This window comes from Lepidochelys kempii, chromosome 4 (genome assembly GCF_965140265.1).
Source record: "Lepidochelys kempii isolate rLepKem1 chromosome 4, rLepKem1.hap2, whole genome shotgun sequence".
Classification (NCBI taxonomy): Eukaryota; Metazoa; Chordata; order Testudines; family Cheloniidae; genus Lepidochelys; species Lepidochelys kempii.
The window spans coordinates 64261718-64284390 of NC_133259.1; the positions used below are offsets into that span (position 1 = coordinate 64261718).

The window sequence follows — 22673 nt, forward strand, 5'->3', positions numbered from 1 at the left end:
GCCATCACATCACTGTAAACTGTCAGTGGATGTTAACCATTTGAAATGAGAAATACATGGCTTTTATTTCAGATTACTAAAATCCTGTTACTCCCAACAACCATGAGCAAAACCACATTCAACTCTTACAGAATGTTAACCAACAGAACTGCAGTATGCAAATTAACTACTGTCAACTACCGTATATAGTAACTAGTCTGAATTATTCCTGATAATATCGCACCTCCCAAGACCTATTGTTACACTCCTGAAGTCAAACTACTCTATTTAAAAAAAAAAAGATAGAAGTTTTCTTCTCTCTCACTGTTTTTTCCTCAATTTTTTCTTAAAAAAACCCAACAACAAGCTCCCTCCACATTTCTGCGATTGGCAGGCCAGACAATCTAGCTGCAAAAAGTGAAGAGAAAGCAGCCCAGACTGATCAATATTCTGAACAGCAGAGCCAGCTTCCAGAGCTAATTCCATGCAGCCTTGGCAGCTGGAGGCATTTTAAACTGTGAAAGTGGGGACCAAGAATGGGAGAAGGAATAAATAAGCAGGAAAGGGGGAGGTTTCAGAGTAACAGCCGTGTTAGTCTGTATTCGCAAAAAGAAAAGGAGTACTTGTGGCACCTTAGAGACTAACCAATTTATTTGAGCATGAGCTTTTGTGAGCCACAGCTCACTTCATCGGACTGCAGCAGACATTATATACACACAGAGATCATGAAACAATACCTCCTCCCACCCCACTGTTCTGCTGGTAATAGCTTATCTAAAGTGATCATCAAGTTGGGCCATTTCCAGCACAAATCCAGGTTTTCTCACCCTCCACCCCCCCCACACACAAACTCACTCTCCTGCTGGTAATAGCCCATCCAAAGTGACAACTCTCTTCACAGTGTGCATGATAATCAAGGTGGGCCATTTCCTGCACAAATCCAGGCTTTCTCACCACCCCCACCCCTTCTTTTTTTTTTTTTCCCCCGGGGACACACACACATACACAAACTCACTCTCCTGCTGGCAATAGCTCATCCAAACTGACCACTCTCCAAGTTTAAATCCAAGTTTAACCAGAACGTCTGGGGGGGGAGGGGGGAGGAAAAAACAAGGGGAAATAGGCTACCTTGCATAATGACTTAGCCACTCCCAGTCTCTATTTAAGCCTAAATTAATAGTATCCAATTTGCAAATGAATTCCAATTCAGCAGTTTCTCGCTGGAGTCTGGATTTGAAGTTTTTTTGTTTTAAGATAGCGACCTTCATGTCTGTGATTGCGTGACCAGAGAGATTGAAGTGTTCTCCGGCTGGTTTATGAATGTTATAATTCTTGACATCTGATTTGTGCCCATTTATTCTTTTACGTAGAGACTATCCAGTTTGACCGATGTAAATGGCAGAGGGGCATTGCTGGCACATGATGGCATATATCACATTGGTGGATGTGCAGGTGAACGAGCCTCTGATAGTGTGGCTGATGTTATTAGGCCCTGTGATGGAGTCCCCTGAATAGATATGTGGGCACAGTTGGCAACGGGCTTTGTTGCAAGGATAAGTTCCTGGGTTAGTGGTTCTGTTGTGTGGTATGTGGTTGTTCATAAACCAGTCGGAGAACATTTCAATCTCTCTGGTCACGCAATCACAGACATGAAGGTCGCTATCTTAAAACAAAAAAACTTCAAATCCAGACTCCAGCGAGAAACTGCTGAACTGGAATTCATTTGCAAATTGGATACTATTAATTTAGGCTTAAATAGAGACTGGGAGTGGCTAAGTCATTATGCAAGGTAGCCTATTTCCCCTTGTTTTTTCCTCCCCCCCCCCAGACGTTCTGGTTAAACTTGGATTTAAACTTGGAGAGTGGTCAGTTTGGATGAGCTATTGCCAGGAGAGTGAGTTTGTGTATGTGTGTGTGTGCGTCCCTGGGGGAAAAAAAAAAGGGGGGGGGGTGGTGAGAAAGCCTGGATTTGTGCTGGACATGGCCCACCTTGATTACCATGCACATTGTAGGGAGAGTGGTCACTTTGGATGAGCTATTACCAGCAGGAGAGTGAGTTTGTGTATGTATGGGGGTGGGGGGGTGAGAAAGCCTGGATTTGTGCAGGAAATGGCCCACCTTGATTATCATGCACATTGTAGGGAGAGTGGTCACTTTGGATGAGCTATTACCAGCAGGAGAGTGAGTTTGTGTGTGTGGTTTTTGGAGGGGGGTGAGGGGGTGAGAGAACCTGGATTTGTGCAGGAAATGGCCCAACTTGATGATCACTTTAGATAAGCTATTACCAGCAGGACAGTGGGGTGGGAGGAGGTATTGTTTCATGATCTCTGTGTGTATATAATGTCTGCTGCAGTTTCCACGGTATGTATCCGATGAAGTGAGCTGTAGCTCACGAAAGCTCATGCTCAAATAAATTGGTTAGTCTCTAAGGTGCCACAAGTACTCCTTTCCTTTTTTTTTAGGAAAGGGGGAGTCACTTTTCAAGGGTCCCTTTCCAACAAAAATCTTCTAATAGTTTTCAAATATATATAAAAAGAAAACTAAGGAAAAGACTATGTGTCTCAGCTCTGAAATCTTAAACCAGATGTGCCTCACATGATGTTGTGAACAAATTAGGGTTGTTATGCTAGCATGTAAATGGGAAGAGCATTGAAAACCGCACAAGACATGCTTTTAACGTATAGGCTCTATCCAGTCCAAATTTGTTTTCCTGACAGTTATTAACTACCTCTTACTCAGCACTGACAATTTGTGTGTGTGTTTATATGCCTATTTACTCTATTATTAATGAAAGAAGTTGTTGCTTTATCTACTGCTATGTCATATACCAGCTATCTCCGAGTTACAGCTATTATGCCAATATGTCATGTAAATGTGGAAATGTATCCAACTCTTAAGATCTTTAAAGGCCAAAAATATGTTATATTAATCAGACATGGTTCCTCAGATTTAATGATAATTCTGGCATGACTTTAATTAAAACTAAAAAAAAACCATGTTGCATGCCTTGTATTAGCTGATGTGCATCAGCTAAATGCTTTGTTGTTATTCCGAATTCTGAAAAATACATTTCATGTAAATGTCTGTGAAAGAATAAATTTTCTGTTACATTTAAATTTATGGTTGGATAGTTCAATTTTAATTTGATTTACTATCCCTTTTCACTAGCCCACATTGTCTCTGATTAAAAGTAACAGTTTTGATAAAAACCTGGAATTACACCTGACAGCGCTGAAGTTGACAGAGCAGACAGAATGTTGCTATACTGTTGGCCACAGTTGCCTATGCTTTTTTCCCAGTGTTAGGAGAAACTCCCCCAAAGTAAAGAGTGCTGATATTTATTTTAACACACTCAATGAAGTGTTTGTTTTCACTTTTTAATAATTTTGGTTTAGATGAAAGTTGCCCAGGTGTTGAAGCCCCATGTACCACATCAGCCCTGCTCTGCCTTTCAAGCAGGTTGGGGGAGGTGGGTAGAGCAATCATTCAGCAGGCTCTGCACCACTGGTGCTATGAAAGGGTGGCTCTACAGTGATCCTGAATTGGCTAATATATAGGGAGAACTAAGGTCTCCTGGATCTCCACTATCATGGATCCCGTGTCCCAGTTACCCATCACAAGGAACAGAGAGGAGCTGTGTTGCAATAGCAAAACTTAACTGCTGGTCCTGGTACAGAGAAGGAAGTTGGAGTCTAACTCACCCAGGACTCTCCACACAGGGTTTGATTACATGTGTTATATTTAGGATGGGAAGAGAATGGGGGAATTTCATCCTTTATGAAAAATCTAGTACTCTGTAGACCAATTTATAAATAATGTTGGATATGTTCTAGCTACTGCACATGGTAAATATTATACAATCTTCAGAACAGAATGAAGAAGATGTGGATTTCTTTCTACAAAACAAAGATCTCGTTTGCTCACAATATATTAGTGAAGTCAAATTATACTAGTTTTGGAGAATTACTGTATTGTACTTCACATGTATGTAGGTGTTTTTAAGCATTAGTGAAACTATTCATGCAGATATAGTATCACCACTTGCAATTAAACCCACAAAGTGATAAAGCTGATGAATCTTGCTAAATCATTTTACAAAGAGGGACAGGGTCTTCTAATACCCTGTTCTATCAGACAAAAACCTCACTTCAGGCATCCATGCCTTTGTCAGGTTGCAAATGGATTGCTGCATTGTGCTGTACAACAGCTACATATAAAGACTGTTCCGAAACATGAAACAATGCATAATGCAACTGTCTATGTAGATAATTTTACATGCATAGCACATGTATAATGTGCTCACTATCCCACACTGGCTTCCAATTAGTTTCTGAGTGAAGGTATTATTTTTGGCTTATAAATTTCTAAATGGTTTGGACTAGGGCTATATTTGAGATCACCTCTTTTCTAGTGACTGTGTGGCAGTTTCCATCTGTGAATTCATAGGGGATGGAAGCCCTCTGTGAAGAGGGAGGGACAGAGAGTTACAAGCGGGAGTGACAGAAGGTACTGAGTTGGTGGCGGGGTGGGTGAGGCGGGAAGCAGGGAAAAGGCTCCAGGCTAGGGATGAAGATCCTGGAGTTTCCTACCTGCTCCCAGGCCCACTCCAGCCCCTCTGGTCCTGCTCTCTGGCCTGATCCCAGACCCCACAGTGGGCGCTTCAGTGCCCCTGGATCCCACTTTCATCTCCACCCTCCCCTTCCCTTCCCCTGGGCATATGTGAGTTTATATGGGGGCAGAGCCCCCACAATATTTCCACTGAAGCCCCACTAGCCACACCACCGTCCTGGTTCCATTCCTCCTGAAATAATTCCTGCCAACAGCCGTCTGGTTTAAATGGGATAGGATTGATAGCAGAGAATTTTTCAACTCTGATACTTGGTTCAACAGTGTCCAGATGTGCTGGCCTTCAGAGCATGTTGGAAGAGCTATTTTCCAGGCGCTCTCTGAGGAAGTGAACTGAGTAGGACTGTGGATGTAGATCTTACTGGTAGTGGTTGCAGAAGTTGTGGGGATATTAAAAGAAGCAAAATCAGAGCGTTATTTGGAGCAGACCAAGGTGTTTTACATAGCTATTGGTCCAACAGATTTTTTTCTTAAGTGATGTATAAGGCAGCTGAAACTTAGACAAGTGCACTTGATTAATCAAGCTACATAATTATACAATAAAATAAAGTCCAAAAAGAACAATATTATCATGTTCCATCTAATTATTTATACACATTAACACAAGCTGGATAAATATTAATTGTTAAAATTTAAAACATGCTACAATAATAAGTGAATAAAGAATCTCACACAAACCAGTTTAAATTATCCTATATTCTAAAAAGCCAAAACACAGCTTTAACCTTATTTATCTATAAACTACATCTGCCAGCACCTAAGACTATATGCATATGACCATTAGTCATTGTAAAAAGACCTCTTTTACCAGTTGCTGAGAGATTAGTTTTAGAAATATTCATATTCCAGTACTGATGTAGACCCTTTCCTATCCATTAGGGTTGAGACAATCTAACTTCTGCACGATTTGTTGCAGCTACAGTGACTGACTGCATACTAATGCAGAATTTACAACCTTGGAGGCACTTCTTATAGGTATAACCTGCGGCATCAAACAGAGATAAGATGTCTTTGTCAGATTGTTTGCACAAAACATCTGCAGTATAAACCAGTTGAAGAATACAGTCACTTCATTCTGCTGATTTGTCATTGTTTTAAACAGGTTACATTATATTAATTCTTCCTCTTAACCCATCAACTGGGGTTGGGTCAACATGCAAGCATCCACTATTTTTGTCTGTTTGATGGGGCCTTAAGATCCATCTGTTTACTATTTTCTTTGGTGCAATCCATTCATCACTTCCTCAGCTTTCCTTGGTGCCTCTTTTCTACCACCATCTCCTGCCTTGCTGTTGTGACCAGGTGTCTTTAATTCATCCTCTGCATTCATCCAAATCAGCAAAGTTGTTGCTTCCTGGATTTTGTCAGCCACATCACAGACTTTGACTTTCATCCTAATATTTTCATTTCCAATCCTGTCTCTTCATGCAACTCCTCTTGTGGCACAAAGACATCTGTAGGTGTTGAACCTGTGATCTCTATTGCCTACGCTTCTGCACCATACTACAGGATACACCATTATTCTATTATACAGTTTCTCTTTTAGTCTCAATGGCATACCTCTGAGACGTCACTCCGCACTCTTCCAACACCCTCGAGTCTGGCCAGTATCTCACATTAAAGCCCACCATCTTCCATGACCTGGCCATGAAGGTACTTGAACTGGTGAGTCTGGTTCATGCTCTCATCTCATTAGGTCCAGTCACACTGTGGCTCCTTTAATTACCCACACAACCTCAGTCTTAGTCATGCTCATTTTCATTATTATTTCCTCTAGATTTTCTTTTGAGGATTCCCTTATTGCTAGGTTGTCTGAATATAGCAGCTTCTCACCTTTTCCCACTGGGGTCTTCCTGCTGACATAGCCCGTCAATATGATAAATAGCAGCAACTTAGTGCCAACCCTTGGCACAGTCTGGCTTTCACTTCAAAGGTACTTGTTCAGATCACTGTTTTAGGTGATCTATATAGGGCATTCACCACAGTTATTAAATCCTCAGATGCTGCATATTTTCCCAGCACTGGTATGAGCACCCTTCTATCCCCTTTATCATATGTCTTTTCTAAGTCTATAAAATCTGGAAACTATCCTGCTGGCAGAATAGTCATTTCTCTACACCTTGATGAATTACAAACATGATATCTGTGGCTCCCCGTTCTTTCCTAAGCCAAACTGTTCTTGTTTGAGGAGGGGTTCCACCATTCTCCTAATACTAGCAACCAGGATCCATTCCCGTACCTTCATCTCATGCAACAAGAGGTTTATCCCTCAATACTTTCCACATTCCTGGGTATTTACCTTATGTATTAGACCAGGATAAACTTGAACCAGTCTTCAGGAATTCTCTTACCTTGCCACACAACTTTAACCACTCTGCTCATCCACTTTATACCTCTGTTGCCCAAGATTTTCACCAGATCTGCCATCCCTTCATCGGGTCCCACTGTCTTACCAGTCTTCATTTCCTGGATTGTATTTCTCACTTCTACCTCTGTTATATCAGACTCAGGCACCACATTAGGATCACAAGTTGAAAACTCCACCCTGAAATCAACCTTCTGAATTTTGAGGGGAACTCATATCTGAACCCACTCAACTGGTTTTGTTTCTAAACCAATCAGGGCAAAGGGGAGTGTCAGACTCCAATCCAATTCTCACAAATTTTCCAGCATTTGGGCCACAAAACTGCTACAAAATTGCCCAAAGGATTTTAGTCCTTGCATCCGATGAAGTGAGCTGTAGCTCACGAAAGCTTATGCTCAAATAAATTGGTTAGTCTCTAAGGTGCCACAAGTACTCCTTTTCTTTTTGCGAATACAGACTAACACGGCTGTTACTCTGAAACCAGTCCTATTTATGGCTTCAATACGGTCAACACTTTATCCATCATGACTATAAATATGAGCACCATGCCTCCCAGGTATGGCCATTTGAGTGGTGATGGCACTGAATCAGCAGCTCAGGCAAACAGCTTAGAATAAGAGCCTCCCCATAAGAATAAAAAAGTAAACAAGGATCAAAATTCCTTGCCACGTGGCATTCTGTACAGAAATCCATATTACAAGAGAACTGCAGGCAGGTCTGTGGTGTAACATAAGTGAAAAAGAAATACCTAGTGTTAAAGGGGAGTTTCTAGTCAACCATTTAAATAAAACTTTATCAAAGTTACTGACATGGATTTAGTGAGGCCAACACACAGTGCAGTGTATGTGACAAAAGAGGAAAAACTCTAAACTAAAATCTCTTTAATGTCCAGTTTTGGACACTTGCCATCTACTGTGTGTCACACATCAATTGTAGTGTTTGATGACGTCACTGCTCAATCCCACAGTTTATTGTCCCACACATAAAAGAAGTCCAGTTTCCAAGTGAAAGAACAATTCTAGCCTTCTAAACTTGCCAGGCAGCCATTGGCTCTAGCTGAGAATACATGCAGCAAAGATGCTGGCAGAAGCACACATTAGAGCAATTCTAATCAATTGAAATCACCACCCACTGGAGGTTGTTAAAGATAGGTTGGCAACAGAAAGCAGGGGGTTATTTATCATCATCATCATCCTCTTCTTCCCCAACCAGTGCAGACATCCAGCCAATTTCCAGTTCTCCCAGTACACCAGTCAAAAGCAATTCAGGGGCACAAAGCACATGGCCCAAGATCAGCAACATCATGGAGGGTGGCTTTCAGCCTTTCAGCCAGCCAGCCAAACAGGCAGCAGGAGCAAAGCAGATCTCACGAGCTGCTGACATCAGAAAGATGATTTTCAGCTTCTCATTTTGTCTTACACTGTCCACTGTCCAGTCAAAAGCAATTCTGGGGCACAAAGCACATGGCCCAAGATCAGCAACATCATGGAGGGTGGCTTGTATGTGGTCTCTACATCCAAAAAGTCCTTTCAGCCAGCCAGCCAAACAGGCAGCAGGAGCACAGCAGATCTCACAAGCTGCTGACATCAGAAAGATGATTTTCAGCTTCTCATTTTGTCTTATACTGTCCACTTCAGTTCATCAGGCATAACACCCTTTCCCTAATCTAACCCAGTTCTCCATGGCCATCATCAACCTCTCTTTTCCTTCCTTCTCTTCCTACCCTCCATCATCTTTTTTTCTCTCTTATCTTCAGAAAAGCTTAAAGTAATTGTCCAGAAACTGCAAACTAAAATGTTATCACATATAATCACCATGAAGTATGCAAAACAAATCAAGCCAACCCTATGATCTAATTTATATAAACACCTGTCCTCCAATCTCCTTATTCTCCTACTGACCGTAATCACTTCTTGGTATGTTCTTAGAATGTAAGCTCTGTGGGGCACAGACTAGGTCTTTCAAACATTCTCCTAATTGTTCAGCATATTTTAGGCTTGATATCAATAGCAGTTTTAAACATCCACATATGGTAAAAGGTTGATCACATTTCTGACAGTGGTAGTTGTACATTGCATTCATTGACTGGGAATACTTGACTATGCAGCTGAGTAACTCTGGCTCAGAAGATACTGATGAGGAATATGATCCTACTTTCTGGGTGTTTCATATAGAGGTTAGCTTCCCAGCAGAGTACATTTGTCCCCAAACCTCAGAAGGCCTACAGATCAACATCTAACAAAACCCTTCTCCTCTGATTGCTATTCCATGCTAGTGCAGTCCAAAGCCCAAGAGACACATAAGGTATCATTTGTGGTTGGAAAGGAAGATGGCAGAGGACAGTGGTCCAGTGAGTCTTCCCATGGCCATATCAGAACATTCTTTATCAAAGAAACTGGAGAGGGCAGAACAACTGATCTGTTGATTCTGCTGCTGTCAGTTCACTTAGCATAGCCACACAGACTGACAGCTTGCCACTGGGGCCAATGCAAAAAATTGTCTAACTGCTTTAGAGACAAATAATTTATGTTATACACAAGAAATATGTTGATATCTGAAGATCTGCATTGCATCATAACATAAGCAGAGGGACTGACTACATCTCCTCAAAAGCTCATGGTCTCTACATACATATTTCAAAGGTATTTCAGGTATTAGTATAGAATGTTATTCCTTCTGTCTACAGGACAACATACTGACCTCAGACAAGACAAGCAGTTCTCTGTGATTTCAATGGAAGTTTCTAAAAATAAACCAAAAGGGTTGTGGGGGAGGGGGAGTTTTGTTGTTGTTGGTTTTGGGGTTTTTTTGGTCTAATATATCACTCCCTCAACCTCACATATAACACACACCTCTGTTCAAAGGACAATTTCCACATCACTAAGCCAGAGCTCTGAAGTTCTTGAAGATCAATTTGAAAATTATTCAAATATACATTGTATTATTTTAACAATTATAGCTGCTAAGCTGTTATTGTTTGTGATGCTAATTGAGGTGCACAGAGCATTTGCTGCTGTGATTTTCATTCTCTAGTCAGTAAATGGCAAGTGGTTTTCCATGTAGTAGTGTTTCTTATAAAAGGGGTCATTCTCAATTATTTTGTTTTAGGATTTATATTCAGTTCCTGTCTGAAGCTTTAAATTTAAACCTCAAGCAAGTAAATTATGTTTTCTAACAGACTGACCCTGTGTCAGTGTTGAAAGAAATCGTGCTTGTTAGAAAGAACTATATGGATTAGATCAGTTGTAAAGTTATAGGAAAATGACAAAGTAAATGTCTGCCTAGTCTGAAAACTGAATGACTAGGCATGACACAGAAACTGAAATATTTATATTAAGGCATCATTCAAAATGCATCTATGGTGTCAGTGATAATAGATGATGATGATGTATTCAATCTTGAATGGAAACAGTTAGAAAAAATTATTTCTTACTAAAAAAATAATAAATCTCTATGAGTAAACCCTACCTGTGATAACACAGGAGTGTTTAGCTGTTTTCTGCATTTAGTTTCAAAATAATTAAACATGATTTATAATCAGTGGTAGATTAAGACCAGATCCTCTGTGCATGAGGATCCAGGGCAGAGGACCTGCCTCACAGCCCAGCTAAGGGCAGCTGATGGTTATGGAATTCTTCTTCTCTAAAGACACCATCTATTCAGGTTCTGACTGTTAGTTCTTGTCCATCCATGCAAGAAAATTTCCTTAGCTCTTAAGGTTTTGTCTAATGACTGACTCAAGGGCACTGCCCCACTGAGCACATCCTGGGAATTCTGTAAGATGATATGGTCAGAGAAGCAGAACTACTATATTCAATTTGTGTGGGAGGTGGAAAAAATCCCTTTCTCGCTCTTGTTCCACAAAAGTATGGTGAAAGGTGGGTGGGAATCCAGCCCACATAACTTCAGCCTTTCAGAAATGACGCATTCTCCTTACAAGACCTTCCTTTCTACATTCTCTCTCTGAATTGGCTGCTGTATAACAGCTTCCTGCACCCTGCTTCCTGTCATAATGGTGGTAACAAAGGGACTAGAAAGTGACTGTACTGTGTGGTGGTGGGCTGCAGAGCAGGAAAACATTCAATGATTTTAAAAACAAATTCAGAAAAAAACAGGCCACCCTTTAAATTAATTGAAAGAGCTGAGTCTACAATTTCAACTGTTCTTGAAATGCAATGCAACCGTTTAATATCCTGGGGTCATATTATGCCATTCATGTACAAAAGTCCCTACTTAAATTAAAAAAAAACAAACAACACGATATGCCCCAATGTAATTATCAAAAACAGGTAACAGAAAAACAATGTTTGTCAAACTCTGCCACCAGTCTCACTTGTGCAACCTCAATGAAGTCAGAGTTTGATCCAGTGTTCACTCCAATCTTGTGGAGCTTAGCCAACAAAAGTGCAGTAAAACTTCTGACAGCATTTGTCTAGCACTCCCAGTAAACCTTCTAAAATAGACTGTTGGTATAATATTCTGCATGTGAGAGACACCATTGCAATGACTGAACTGGTTGCCTAAACTAGCTGAAACTTCCAAGTGATCTTCAAGGATACCACATAGAGGGCGCATAGGAATAATTCATCTGGCAGTGACAAAGCATGGCTAATTGGCCCATAACTTCAAGAGATCAAAATCTCCTTTTTTTGAAAGCAACATTTTCCCCAGGAAGATAAAGAACGATGTAGAACAGCTTTTTTATATTGTACATGATGCAGTGCGCTATACTCATTTTAGCCATTACATGCTTATTACCAGAAAGAAGCTAAAATTTTAGGGGCAATTTCAGTTATTTAATACATCTTTCTAAACTGTAAAGTTAGAGGAAAACACAGGAGTGAAAATTTTAACACATAATATTTGCATAAATTTACACCATAATGCAAGTCATTCTCTTATTTAAAATACATACACACTTTCCCTTAAAAATCTTGAAGTCTCTCTTAATTTCTATGACTTACAATTATTATTTTATTTACATTTGATGTTGCCTAGTTGTATTGTTTTATGTGAAATAGAACTCTCTTTTCTGAGTTTTGAGTGGACGTCTTCATGTAGTGGTTATTTTCAGATTCATTGTTGCACCACTAAGCCATTCACAGGTATTTATAAACATTAATTATCACAAAAATGTTAATAAAATAATGTTAGTCGCAAAAAGAACACAAATTCATTCAACCTAGTCAGGCCATTAAGAGTGCCTCACTTGAAAAAAACAATGAGGAGTCTGGTGACACCTTAAAGACTAACAGATTTATTTATAAGCTTTCGTAGGTAAAAAAATATATACTTCTTCAGATACATGGAGTGAAAGTTACAGATGCAGGTATAAATATACTGACACATGACACACTTTACAAGTGGAGACCCATAGTTGACAGGGAAACTTGTAAGGTAACTCCCTTCTCTTCATGTGTCAGTATATTTATGCCTGCGTCTGTAATTTTCACTCCATGCATCTGAATAAGTGGGGTTTTTAACCCACAGAAGCTTATGCTCAAATAAATCTGTTAGTCTTTAAGGTGCCACCAGACTCCTTGTTGTTTTTGTGGATACAGACTAACACAGCTACCCCTCTGATACTTATCACTTGAAAAAGCAGCTTTTCTTGAAAAGCCATCTGCTTCTCTCTGCTTTAAACAAGAAAAAGAGACAATGCAGAATTCAGAAAAAATACATGAAAATATTTCCATCATTTACATTGGTGGATACAAACATTGTTTAATCAAGGACTGTACTGGTGGTGCTCTAGGAGCCTCAGAGCTGCACTTCAGTTTCATAAAATGGAAGAGGCTCTCATCTTTAATATGATAGATGTAGCTGCTGCCAACTGCTGTCTCTCAGCATTTGGTGTGGCCTTCAATTTACAAGCAGCTCTATGCAGGGGGACCCCCGCACCCACATAGAATCCCATGGAAGTTTTTGATTGAATTTTTGTGTCCCTGGCATGAATTTATACTGCATGTTGGGACTACCACCCGACGTTAATGATGAACGTGGTCATCAGCTACATTTGTATAGCTCTTTGGGTATATTGGTCCCAGAGCCCCACTTTGACTTACCCAGGTTTATACACACTGTTTTCAGAGGATATTGAGTAAAATGAAAAAAACAGCTGCAAGAAATCTCTAGAGTGAGATACTTGTCAAATCAACTTTTTGCATTACTTCTTCATAATACACTTTGTGCAGTCTCACTGGTGCTTTAATTGAATTGCTTCAAAATATGTACCTGATAAGAGTATTCCAGACTTTGTCCAACCACTTACCTTTGAAGAAGCAGTCTTCATTGTGAACGATGGTAACCTTTTGCTTTTTCAAGCAGGCAGCCCTGTGCACTTCACAATGGTTTTTATAGAATTCTCCATCAGAACCACACACAGGCTTGTAGTGAGATTTGCAGTGTTCCATGCATGCACATTCAGCTTGGCCAATCTCTCTGTTAACAACACAGTGCCTACCTAGACCACAATATTTATTTTCACATGATCCAAAGGGGCCATCCTGATCAATGTGCCCTAAGGAAAAGGAAAAAAGAAAAGAAAAAAAGAGGCTATGAATTTACATGTAATCTGACAACCAGGATAATATGTAATACCTGGCCTGCAGGTTTTCTTTGAAAACAGAAATTGTACCCCATGAATCTCATATAAATTGTTACATACCATAGAAGGAAGAATTGTCTGTGATTTGCATGGGTGAGAATTGTGACATAAGAAAGCATAGTTCTACAATCCACAGAGTAGGTTTCTCTGTAAGAGTTACTATGAATGGGGCATTGTTTTACTTTAAATCCCCTGATTTTTTCAAGTCAGTATCCTCTGATTCTTTTAAGGTTGTTTGCATACTTTGTATAAGGAATGAGAACCCAGTTATAATGTAATGTCCTATTGGGAGAATACCAAACCTGCCCTACAGCCAAATAGGATGTTTAAGGTTTCTGAAAGAGGCAGACTTTAGAATACCAGTGTTTAGAAAATTAGGAAATGTAATCTCTGGCTGATGAAGAAACAATGATATACTATTGCACAAGAAGAGTTAATGACAATATACTGCAAATAGTCTGTAGTGCTTTTCTTAAGTAAATTGTAAGCATAAGATCAATTAGCAATAACTTTAAATTCCACTACTGTTCTCACTATAAGTTCAAGAAGCTTGAAAATACTTTATTTCTCCCATGAATTATTTGTTGTATGCATTTACTTTACTTAAAGATTCTTCATTTAAGCCAATCCTCAGTCAATTGCAATTGTGGCTCCTCTCTCTCTTTTTTTTAAACTCTGAGGCTCAGTAGAAAATTTTAACACTAACTTCCAACTTAATAACCCAATTTTGGAGGAGCTGACTTTACTTTTGTGGGTGAGAACTTCATTTTAAATGGCAGCTGTGAACCAAATTGGGGGATGAAGAGGAATGTTTGTTCTTAAAAGTACTGACATCTGAATATTTCAAGAAAGAAAGGAATTCACTATTTAAAAAAATCAAAACACTCTATTCTCACTAGTTCTTTCTCCTTCTCTCACCTATCTTCCTATTAAAAATATAACCACCTCTTCCACCAGATTAGGATAGCCACTTCCTTCCCCTTGTTCACTCTTCACTTCTTTCTCAGACCAGCCCATTTCTCTGGTCTCTCCTCCTCATTTGCTCCTCTCTTCCCCCCACTTCTCTTCTGTCTTCCTTACTGCTCATATACTCTGTCCCAATTATCCTGCTCTGATTTTCTCTTCCTTATTCGCCACTGTTTTATATTCCATCATCTGTCCCTTTCTCTCCCATTTGCTTCTCTAGTGAATACATAATGTCCAACCTTGAAAATAGTATTTCTACTCCACATATATGAGTGCCCCCATTGACCAGACAAAGCATTTACAAAATCAGGCCTCCAAAACAATTTTACTAACACGCTGGCAAAATAGACAAAAGTGCTAAACAGAGCAGAAAAGTGTTATGTTGGATCATATAAAGAAGATCTGTACTAAAATCACAAATGAGATTGATTCCCCATAGTTTAAATTGCAGGGTAAATTAAGAGGTCTCTTGGTTTTCGGTTTCTTGTTTTTACTAAAAAGAAAAGGAGTACTTGTGGCACCTTAGAGACTAACCAATTTATTTGAGCATAAGCTTTCGTGAGCTACAGCTCACTTCATCGGATGCTCACGAAAGCTCATGCTCAAACAAATTGGTTAGTCTCTAAGGTGCCACAAGTACTCCTTTTCTTTTTGCGAATACAGACTAACATGGCTGTTACTCTGAAACTTGTTTTTACTGTTTCTCTCCCTCTCTGTGTAAACTTGCAAGCTGCTAATTGTGTTAATACATCCTAAGACAGAGTCTGTTCTCAAAGCAATACTTTGTAACAACTACTCACACAGAAAAAAAAAGGAGTACTTGTGGCACCTTAGAGACTAACAAATTTATTTGAGCGTAAGCTTTCGTGAGCTACAGCTCACTTCATCGGACGCATGCAGTGGAAAATATTGTGGGGAGATTTTATATACACAGGGAACATGAAACAATGGGTGTTACCATACACACGGTAACGAGAGTGACCAGGAAAGGTGAGCTATTACCAGCAGGAGAGCAGGGGGTGGGGGGAACCTTTTGTAGTGATAATCAAGGTGGGCCATTTCCAGCACTTTACAAGAACAGTAGGCGGGGAAATAAACAAGGGGCAATAGTTTTACTTTGTGTAATGACAAATCCACTCCCAGTCTTTATTCAACCCTAAGTTAATTGTATCCAGTTTGCAAATTAATTCCAATTCAGCAGTCTCTCCTTGGAGTCTGTTTTTGAAGTTTTTTTGTTGAAGAATTGCCACTTTTAGGTCTGTAATCGAGTGACCAAAGAGATTGAAGTGTTCTCCAACTGGTTTTTGAATATTGTAATTCTTGACGTCTGATTTGTGTCCATTTATTCTTCTATGTAGAGACTGTCCAGTTTGGCCAATGTACATGGCAGAGGGGTATTGCTGGCACATGATGGCATATATCACATTGGTAGATGTGCAGGTGAACGAGCCTTTGATAGCGTAGCTGATGTGATTAGGCCCTATGATGGCGTACCCTGAATAGATATGTGGACACAGTTGGCAATGGCTGTGTTACAAGGATAGGTTCCTGGGTTAGTGTTTTTGTTGTGTGATGTGTGGTTAAACTTCTGAGTACTCTTCTGGATCTGTCAATCTGTTTCTTCACTTCAGCAGGTGGGGATTGTAGTTGTAAGAACACTTGATAGAGATCTTGTAGGTGTTTGTCTCTGTCTGAGGGGTTGGAGCAAATGTGGTTGTATTGTAGAGCGTGGCTGTAGACAATGGATCGTGTGGTGTAGTCTGGATGAAAGCTGGAGGCATGTAGGTAAGCATTGCGGTCAGTAGGTTTCCAGTATAGGGTGGTGTTTATGTGACCATTGCTTATTAGCACCGTAGTGTCCAGGAAGTGGCTCTCTCATGTGGACTGGTCCAGGCTGAGGTTGATGGTGGGATGGAAATTGTTGAAATCATGGTGGAATTCCTCAAGGGCTTCTTTGCCTGAAAGACCCCCTAAGCTTATTTTTACCAGGTTAAAAACTTCCTCAAGGTACAAACTTTGCCTTGTCCTTGAACCCTATGCTGCCACCACCAAGCGTGTTAAACAAAGAACAGGGAAAGAGCCCACCTGGAGACGTCTTCCCCCCAAAATATCCCCCAAAACCTTACACCCACTTTCCTGGGGAAGGCTTGATAAAAATCCTCACCAATTTGCATTGGTGAACACACACAGAGAGACTCAAAGCGATACTTTGTAACAACAGAAACAGCACACAGAGACTCCCTGCCCTTTTGTTGTATTTATCTTGCTTTGTTAACAATTGTGATTAAAATAGAGATAGAGGATGTATGTGGATGGATGCTTGGTGTGGATAATAAATGAATGATCAGGGAGGTGCCAGCCTAAGAATCCAGTGTCAACTAGCCAAAGAAGGCGTCAAGTGGAATCAACCAGAAAATCCCCGGAGGGCAGATTGGAATCCACCCAACAGCCTCAAGAATGGGAGAACCGAAGAACAAGATAACATCTGGCAGCATGGAGCCGTCAGGAATGTGCCATCTGCTGATTGATTCAGCAACAGCATGATGAAGCAATTTCCATAGACTGGCATATGAATAAATTCCTATAAAAATGGACTCTAGAAACTGAGAATTTCGGGGCTCAGATTCTGCAAACCAACTTCCAGGAGCATCAGATGAGCATCTGACAAGGCCCTGCTTCCTCCTCGTGTCCAGGTCACCTGGCCAGTGGCATGGCATGAGCAACTCTAAGGCTGGTAACTATGATAACAACCTTGCAGAACCTGTGTGTGTGTGTATGAATGAATGTGTGAATAAATATGAAATCGAATAGAATGTTATAGCTATAACTAAGTGCTTACTATGATTTTTTCTGTATTTACAATAAATGTGGCATTTTGCCTTATTCCCTTTTACAAGATCCTGCTGGTTTTTATTTTATTGGTATAACAAAAGGACTGCAAGACTGAAAGGTTTTGGTGCAGGTTTTACTATTGTACCTCTAGCGCAATCATGTTATAAAATAACAATATTCCTCTGTTGTCTATAGAACAAGGCCTTTATTTTTCTGCTCCACTACTACCTATGCTGACTGTTTAGATACTTATGTGAAGTAGTGAGCATGAGAGCCCACTTTACAAGGCCTGCAAAGAGCAGTGGAAGGGGCGAATGCTTTTCCTCACACAGAAAATAACCTGATAAATGGCAGCTATGGGTCCCACAGAAAGGAAGAGTAGCAATCTAATATGTCAAGTAGGCTTCAGACTGAATATCAGTGATGGGGGTGGGGGGAGAAATGGAATACAGTGTGCATTTACAGTACAACATCAAATATGGTATTCCTAAAAGTAGCAATACAGATAAACTGGTTGCATGAGAAAATTAGCCATTTTCTAGGAATTAATTATCTGTTTTACACCACCTGCAAACGTACAGATTCTAAGTAGCTTCAATACAATTAAACAAAATGTAATTAATCCATACAAGCATCCTTTTGCATCTCATATTATGTAAATGAATGGTGAGAACATGGCCTTTCTGACTGTAATTATCCAAGACTAATGTGAAACATAGTTCAGCCTGAGATTAAATCAATTTAATCTGATTATCATGACTAGGTATACATTCAGTTGTCATTATACACTAAATGAATTGCAATCAGCAGCAACCAATAACTTTGCACAATTTACTCTTCTTAAAAGATATATTTTCACACTAAATCATGCCAACTCTTACAAGTCTTCTTTAAAAAAATTCTACTACAATACTTCATATCACTGGAATGGTTTACTATATAGCTATTTAAAAACCCACAAACAACTGTATCAAAAAGGCTGATAGGAAAAATAACCCATACAAAAACAGAACTGCCAGTCATTACCTCCTTTGGTAGGTCAATAATGTAGAATACACAATATTCACTGACCCATAACGTCAATAATATTAAACACAAGAAAACACCTCTCCATATTGTAACAACCCACTTTGCGAGTCTGCAAACTCCATAAGGTTCCCCCTGCAGGTTTTTTTTTAGTGATATTATTTTAGGGTTTGCTTTTAACTCCCAGAATGAGCAAGAATTTAGTTCCCAAAGTGGTAGCTGTTCCAAACTCTCTCCTGGCTCTCTGCTCCATTGTAACTCTTTCCCAGTCCCTCTCCAGATCCATGCTGGACTCTGTTGCCAGCCAATATCCCCAGTGGCTCATAGTGACAGGAAAAAAGAGGAGTGTCAAAGGTAATTCTGCCTTAGATAGCATAAAATTTAGGTTCTACTATGAAAATTGAGAACTTCTTACTCAACATATATGCTCCCTGAGTGCATTCACTCTTACGCTGACTTAAATGATTAAAATACGTTATTACTTTTTACAATCGCCTTGTTAGTCCTATAGAACTAATACAGCTAAGACATGGGTTCTTTCCTTTCCTGTGCATCAACACAATTGGTTTTCTGAGTTTTAATATCAGGGCCAATGAACTGCACCTCTGCCAACCCCCTGAAGGCAATTGGTATATACAGGTGTCACCGAGGGAATAACACAAAGGCAATGGGAAAATGAAGACACAGTTTGGCCTAAAGTATTTTATTACTGGTGATGATGTATTAGAAGGAAAAAAAAAACCCAGCCAGCCTGACTCTGAGACTCCAGGCTTAGCTCACAGGGTTGGCAATTAGGAAATTTGCTCATAAACTAAACACATGTTAATTAGTTAATGTTAAGAAAAAATAACCATGGTTATCCATTAAGCCATCATAGACAACTGCTTTTCAGAAGAGAACTACACTAATTTAGGTGGAGATTTACCACAGGTTAGGGTAATGACACATGGAGATAACACAATCACTTGGCCTCACTGTCTCCCATATGTGTCTGCCCCCTTCCCAACTGCACATATGGAGCCATAGGGAGCCCTTACAAAGGGGTTTCTGCAGGGACAGGGAAAGGGTTGCGAAGTAATGCCCTGGGTACAGTCCCCCAAAGGGATCTGCTAGTTTGTTTCCCAGGCAACCTTTGCCCTGAATGCCATTCTTTAAATTGATTTTGCTATACTGGGTAGACTGTCGGTCCTTCATCAGTTGAGACTAAGCCAATAACAACACATCTTCCAATCTTCTCTCACTCTGGCCATCCTTCGCCATGCTTGTCCATATCTCCTTGTTAGGAAATTATCCCACCTCTTTGGAGGCTGACCGCGTGGACGTTTCTGTTCTCACGGATACTACTCAGATATAGCTGCGGTCCATCTGTTGTCTCTGAGTTGGGCCACATGTCCCACCTACCGCATTTTGCTGAGCCTGCTTTCAACAACAACAACATCTCACACTCCAGACTGCTGCCTAATTATTTTGTTGGGGATGTGATCAAGGAGTGAAATGCCCAAAAATGTTCATTCCATCATTCTCTGTGTGACAGATAGTTGATGTTCTTCAATCTTTGTCAGCGACCATGTTTTGCTGCCATATAACATCGCTAGAAGCACGGTCGTGTTAAAAAGATTTGCACGAGTTGTTGTGCTGATCTTTCCTTGGACGATGTCCTTGATGTCATTGAACGCGCACCATCCAGCTTTTTTTTCCTGAGACGTTAAAAGGTACAAAATTCTTCCAACTTATCCATATATTTTGCCCATATTAATGGGAAAAACCCCTTTATATGTGTTATTTTAAATTACCCAGCATGATGAGTCCCTCTGAATAAAAGTTATCCCCTAGTATTTTCTATAGCTTTATTTTTCTTTTCCACCTGGAGACTCACAAACACAATATTTCTCCCTACCAGTTGGTCAGTTCCATTATCCAAACACTGATCTGCTCACCCCCACTATGAACAATGTTGCTTCCTTTTCCTTAAAAAGATGAACTTTCAAAAGATGCTCCAAAAGTATTTCAAAATAGGGCAGCATTAAATGCATATGGTAGTATCACATCAAATCTCGGCAAATTTTTAAAATTGGGAATTGGTGTTGTTCCAGTGAATGATGAAGTTCCATATACAAAGTTATTTATCTAAAGTAAATGCAATGAAAGCAGCTGTGTTTTCATTTTGGAGACCAAACATCTAACAGAGAGCATTTAACCACGGAAATTAGCATTGGTGTGACAGATCCTTTTGCTGCATTGTGTTACACCGATTTGGGGGTAAAACTTAAGTATGCATGTGGTCTTTAATGTGTGATAATTCTAATATATCTCTACATTCCATTGGTATTCAACATATATGGGAGGAACTCGCTAGCCAGATTGGTTTTAATGGGTACAATTTTCATAAGTGCCTAAGTAACTTTGAAGGTTTGGTGTCATTGGATTTAGGCTCCTAAGTCACTTTGGTGCTTATGAAAATTTTACCAAACATGCCAAGAAATTATTACTATTGGTGGGCATTAGATATTAACTGATACAAGTTCATGTAAATCCAAATTCCTTATATAACCACTAATCTCAAATAAAGTAACATTTTTCAGGATCTGAGACTACTTTATGGACTAGGTTGTGCACACACATTATAAAATTATGAGACTCCCTCCCATGAAGGGATAGAATCGTTGTAGTGTGAAGCCAAAGTCTATAAATCATTATTATTTCTGCTTTCTGAATTAGAAGATAAGGATCAGAGACTGGCAATTGTTCTGAATTATTGCAGTATGTGTGGAGACTTAACAATGTATAGTGCAGCATACTGCTGTGCAAGTCGAGATTGAAGTGAGACTTTGCTTGGGATTTGATTTTAGTAATGTAATTGACTGATACCTGAAAGTAAAAGGCCAACTAAATAGCTTCTTCAGAACAAAGGAAAATAATATATATAATGCAATCTGATATCCACTATATGCCAGAAGTAACATTCATATGCGGAATTAAACAAACAAGCTCTCTCTCCTAATGGAAGACTGCATTATTAGTTTGCTGGGAAAGACCTTTTATCAACTGTTTGCTTTATACCACTAACCATAAAATGAAACAATACTCTCATTAACTTCAACAGGGTGAGAATTTCACCCACAGTCTTGATCTGGAATTCATTTCTTATTGAATGGCCTCAATATATTTAAAAAAGAGTACAGGAAATAGTTTTGCAGGTTTTAATTTGAATTTAGAAAATGGCAGCATATTTTCTAATGACCTTCACAAAAGGACTGCACTGTATTTTAAGCTTATGTATCATACAATAGTATGTTTTGAAGTATAACACTTCAGAGATTTGTTTTTAAAAAGAAGGCCATTGACTTTTGCTTACTGGTCGCATGTGGCACAAAATGAAAGAGAAAGAATCCCACACTTTTCAAATAAGTTGGTATGAGGCTCACAATAACCCAACTCTAAATCTAAACTAAGGTATGTACCAAAGCCTGAAAATGTAAATAAACTCATAGGTACTAAGAAGCAGTAGGAAAATAAAAATATATGGAAAATATTTTTTAAAAATTGTGATACATAAAATAAATAAGAATTGTGGTACAATAAAAATGTGAGTTAAGGTCATCTATAGAAATAAATACTTGATCCTGAGCACTGAAGTCAATGAGAGCCCTACTGTGTGCAGGATCAAACCCAAAATCAATAAAAGGTGCAAGGCTCTCACAACATTCTTTTCCTGAGAAGATCAAAAGAAAAGGAAAAACCAGTATATCAGTAAGTGCTATGTCTGAATAATACATCGAGAGGAGAAAGGAAAGTGGTGTGAAGTACTATTTTAAAGAATTACTGAGCCAATTGTTCCCCCAGATGCATACTCACATCTCTTTCAGTGAATCCAGTGAAACACACATGTGCAGCAGAGGGAAGAATTAGACCTCTAAGCTGAAAATAAACAAATATAAAAGAGCCCAGATATTTTGAATTGCCTAAGTAACGGGCATTTTCAGTGGCAGATGAAAACACTGACATTCTGATATCAAGAGCTGATAATTTACAGAATATCTGACCCAAATCTGATGGTAAAGAGATATGTGTGGTGATCGATGACCGTTCCGTCTATCTATGCATGTCATCTATATTATTACCCTGCTATCACAGTAAGCCTCCAAAATATATACGTGGGGTGAGGGGAGGAAATATACTTGTTAATTAGGCAACTAGCTAACTTTCAACTAGGTACTTTATCTATTAACACTGAAGCATTTGTGTGGGTAACTTCTGCTAGATAAAATATCA

The 22673-nt window shown here is 39.5% G+C and overlaps 1 protein-coding gene across 9 annotated transcripts in view; it reads right to left on the reverse strand.

The window, feature by feature from the left end:
• FSTL5 (follistatin like 5) overlaps positions 1 to 22673 on the reverse strand; it is a 561575-nt gene that overhangs the window by 365102 nt on the left and 173800 nt on the right. For 7 of the 9 annotated variants that reach the window (XM_073341502.1, XM_073341503.1, XM_073341501.1 and 4 more), the window contains one exon: positions 13242 to 13490. The exons of the other annotated variants lie outside the window; for them this stretch is intronic. In XM_073341502.1, the coding sequence (XP_073197603.1) occupies positions 13242 to 13490 (249 nt within the window). The remainder of the gene's footprint in view (positions 1 to 13241; positions 13491 to 22673) is intronic. 9 annotated transcript variants of the gene reach the window in all.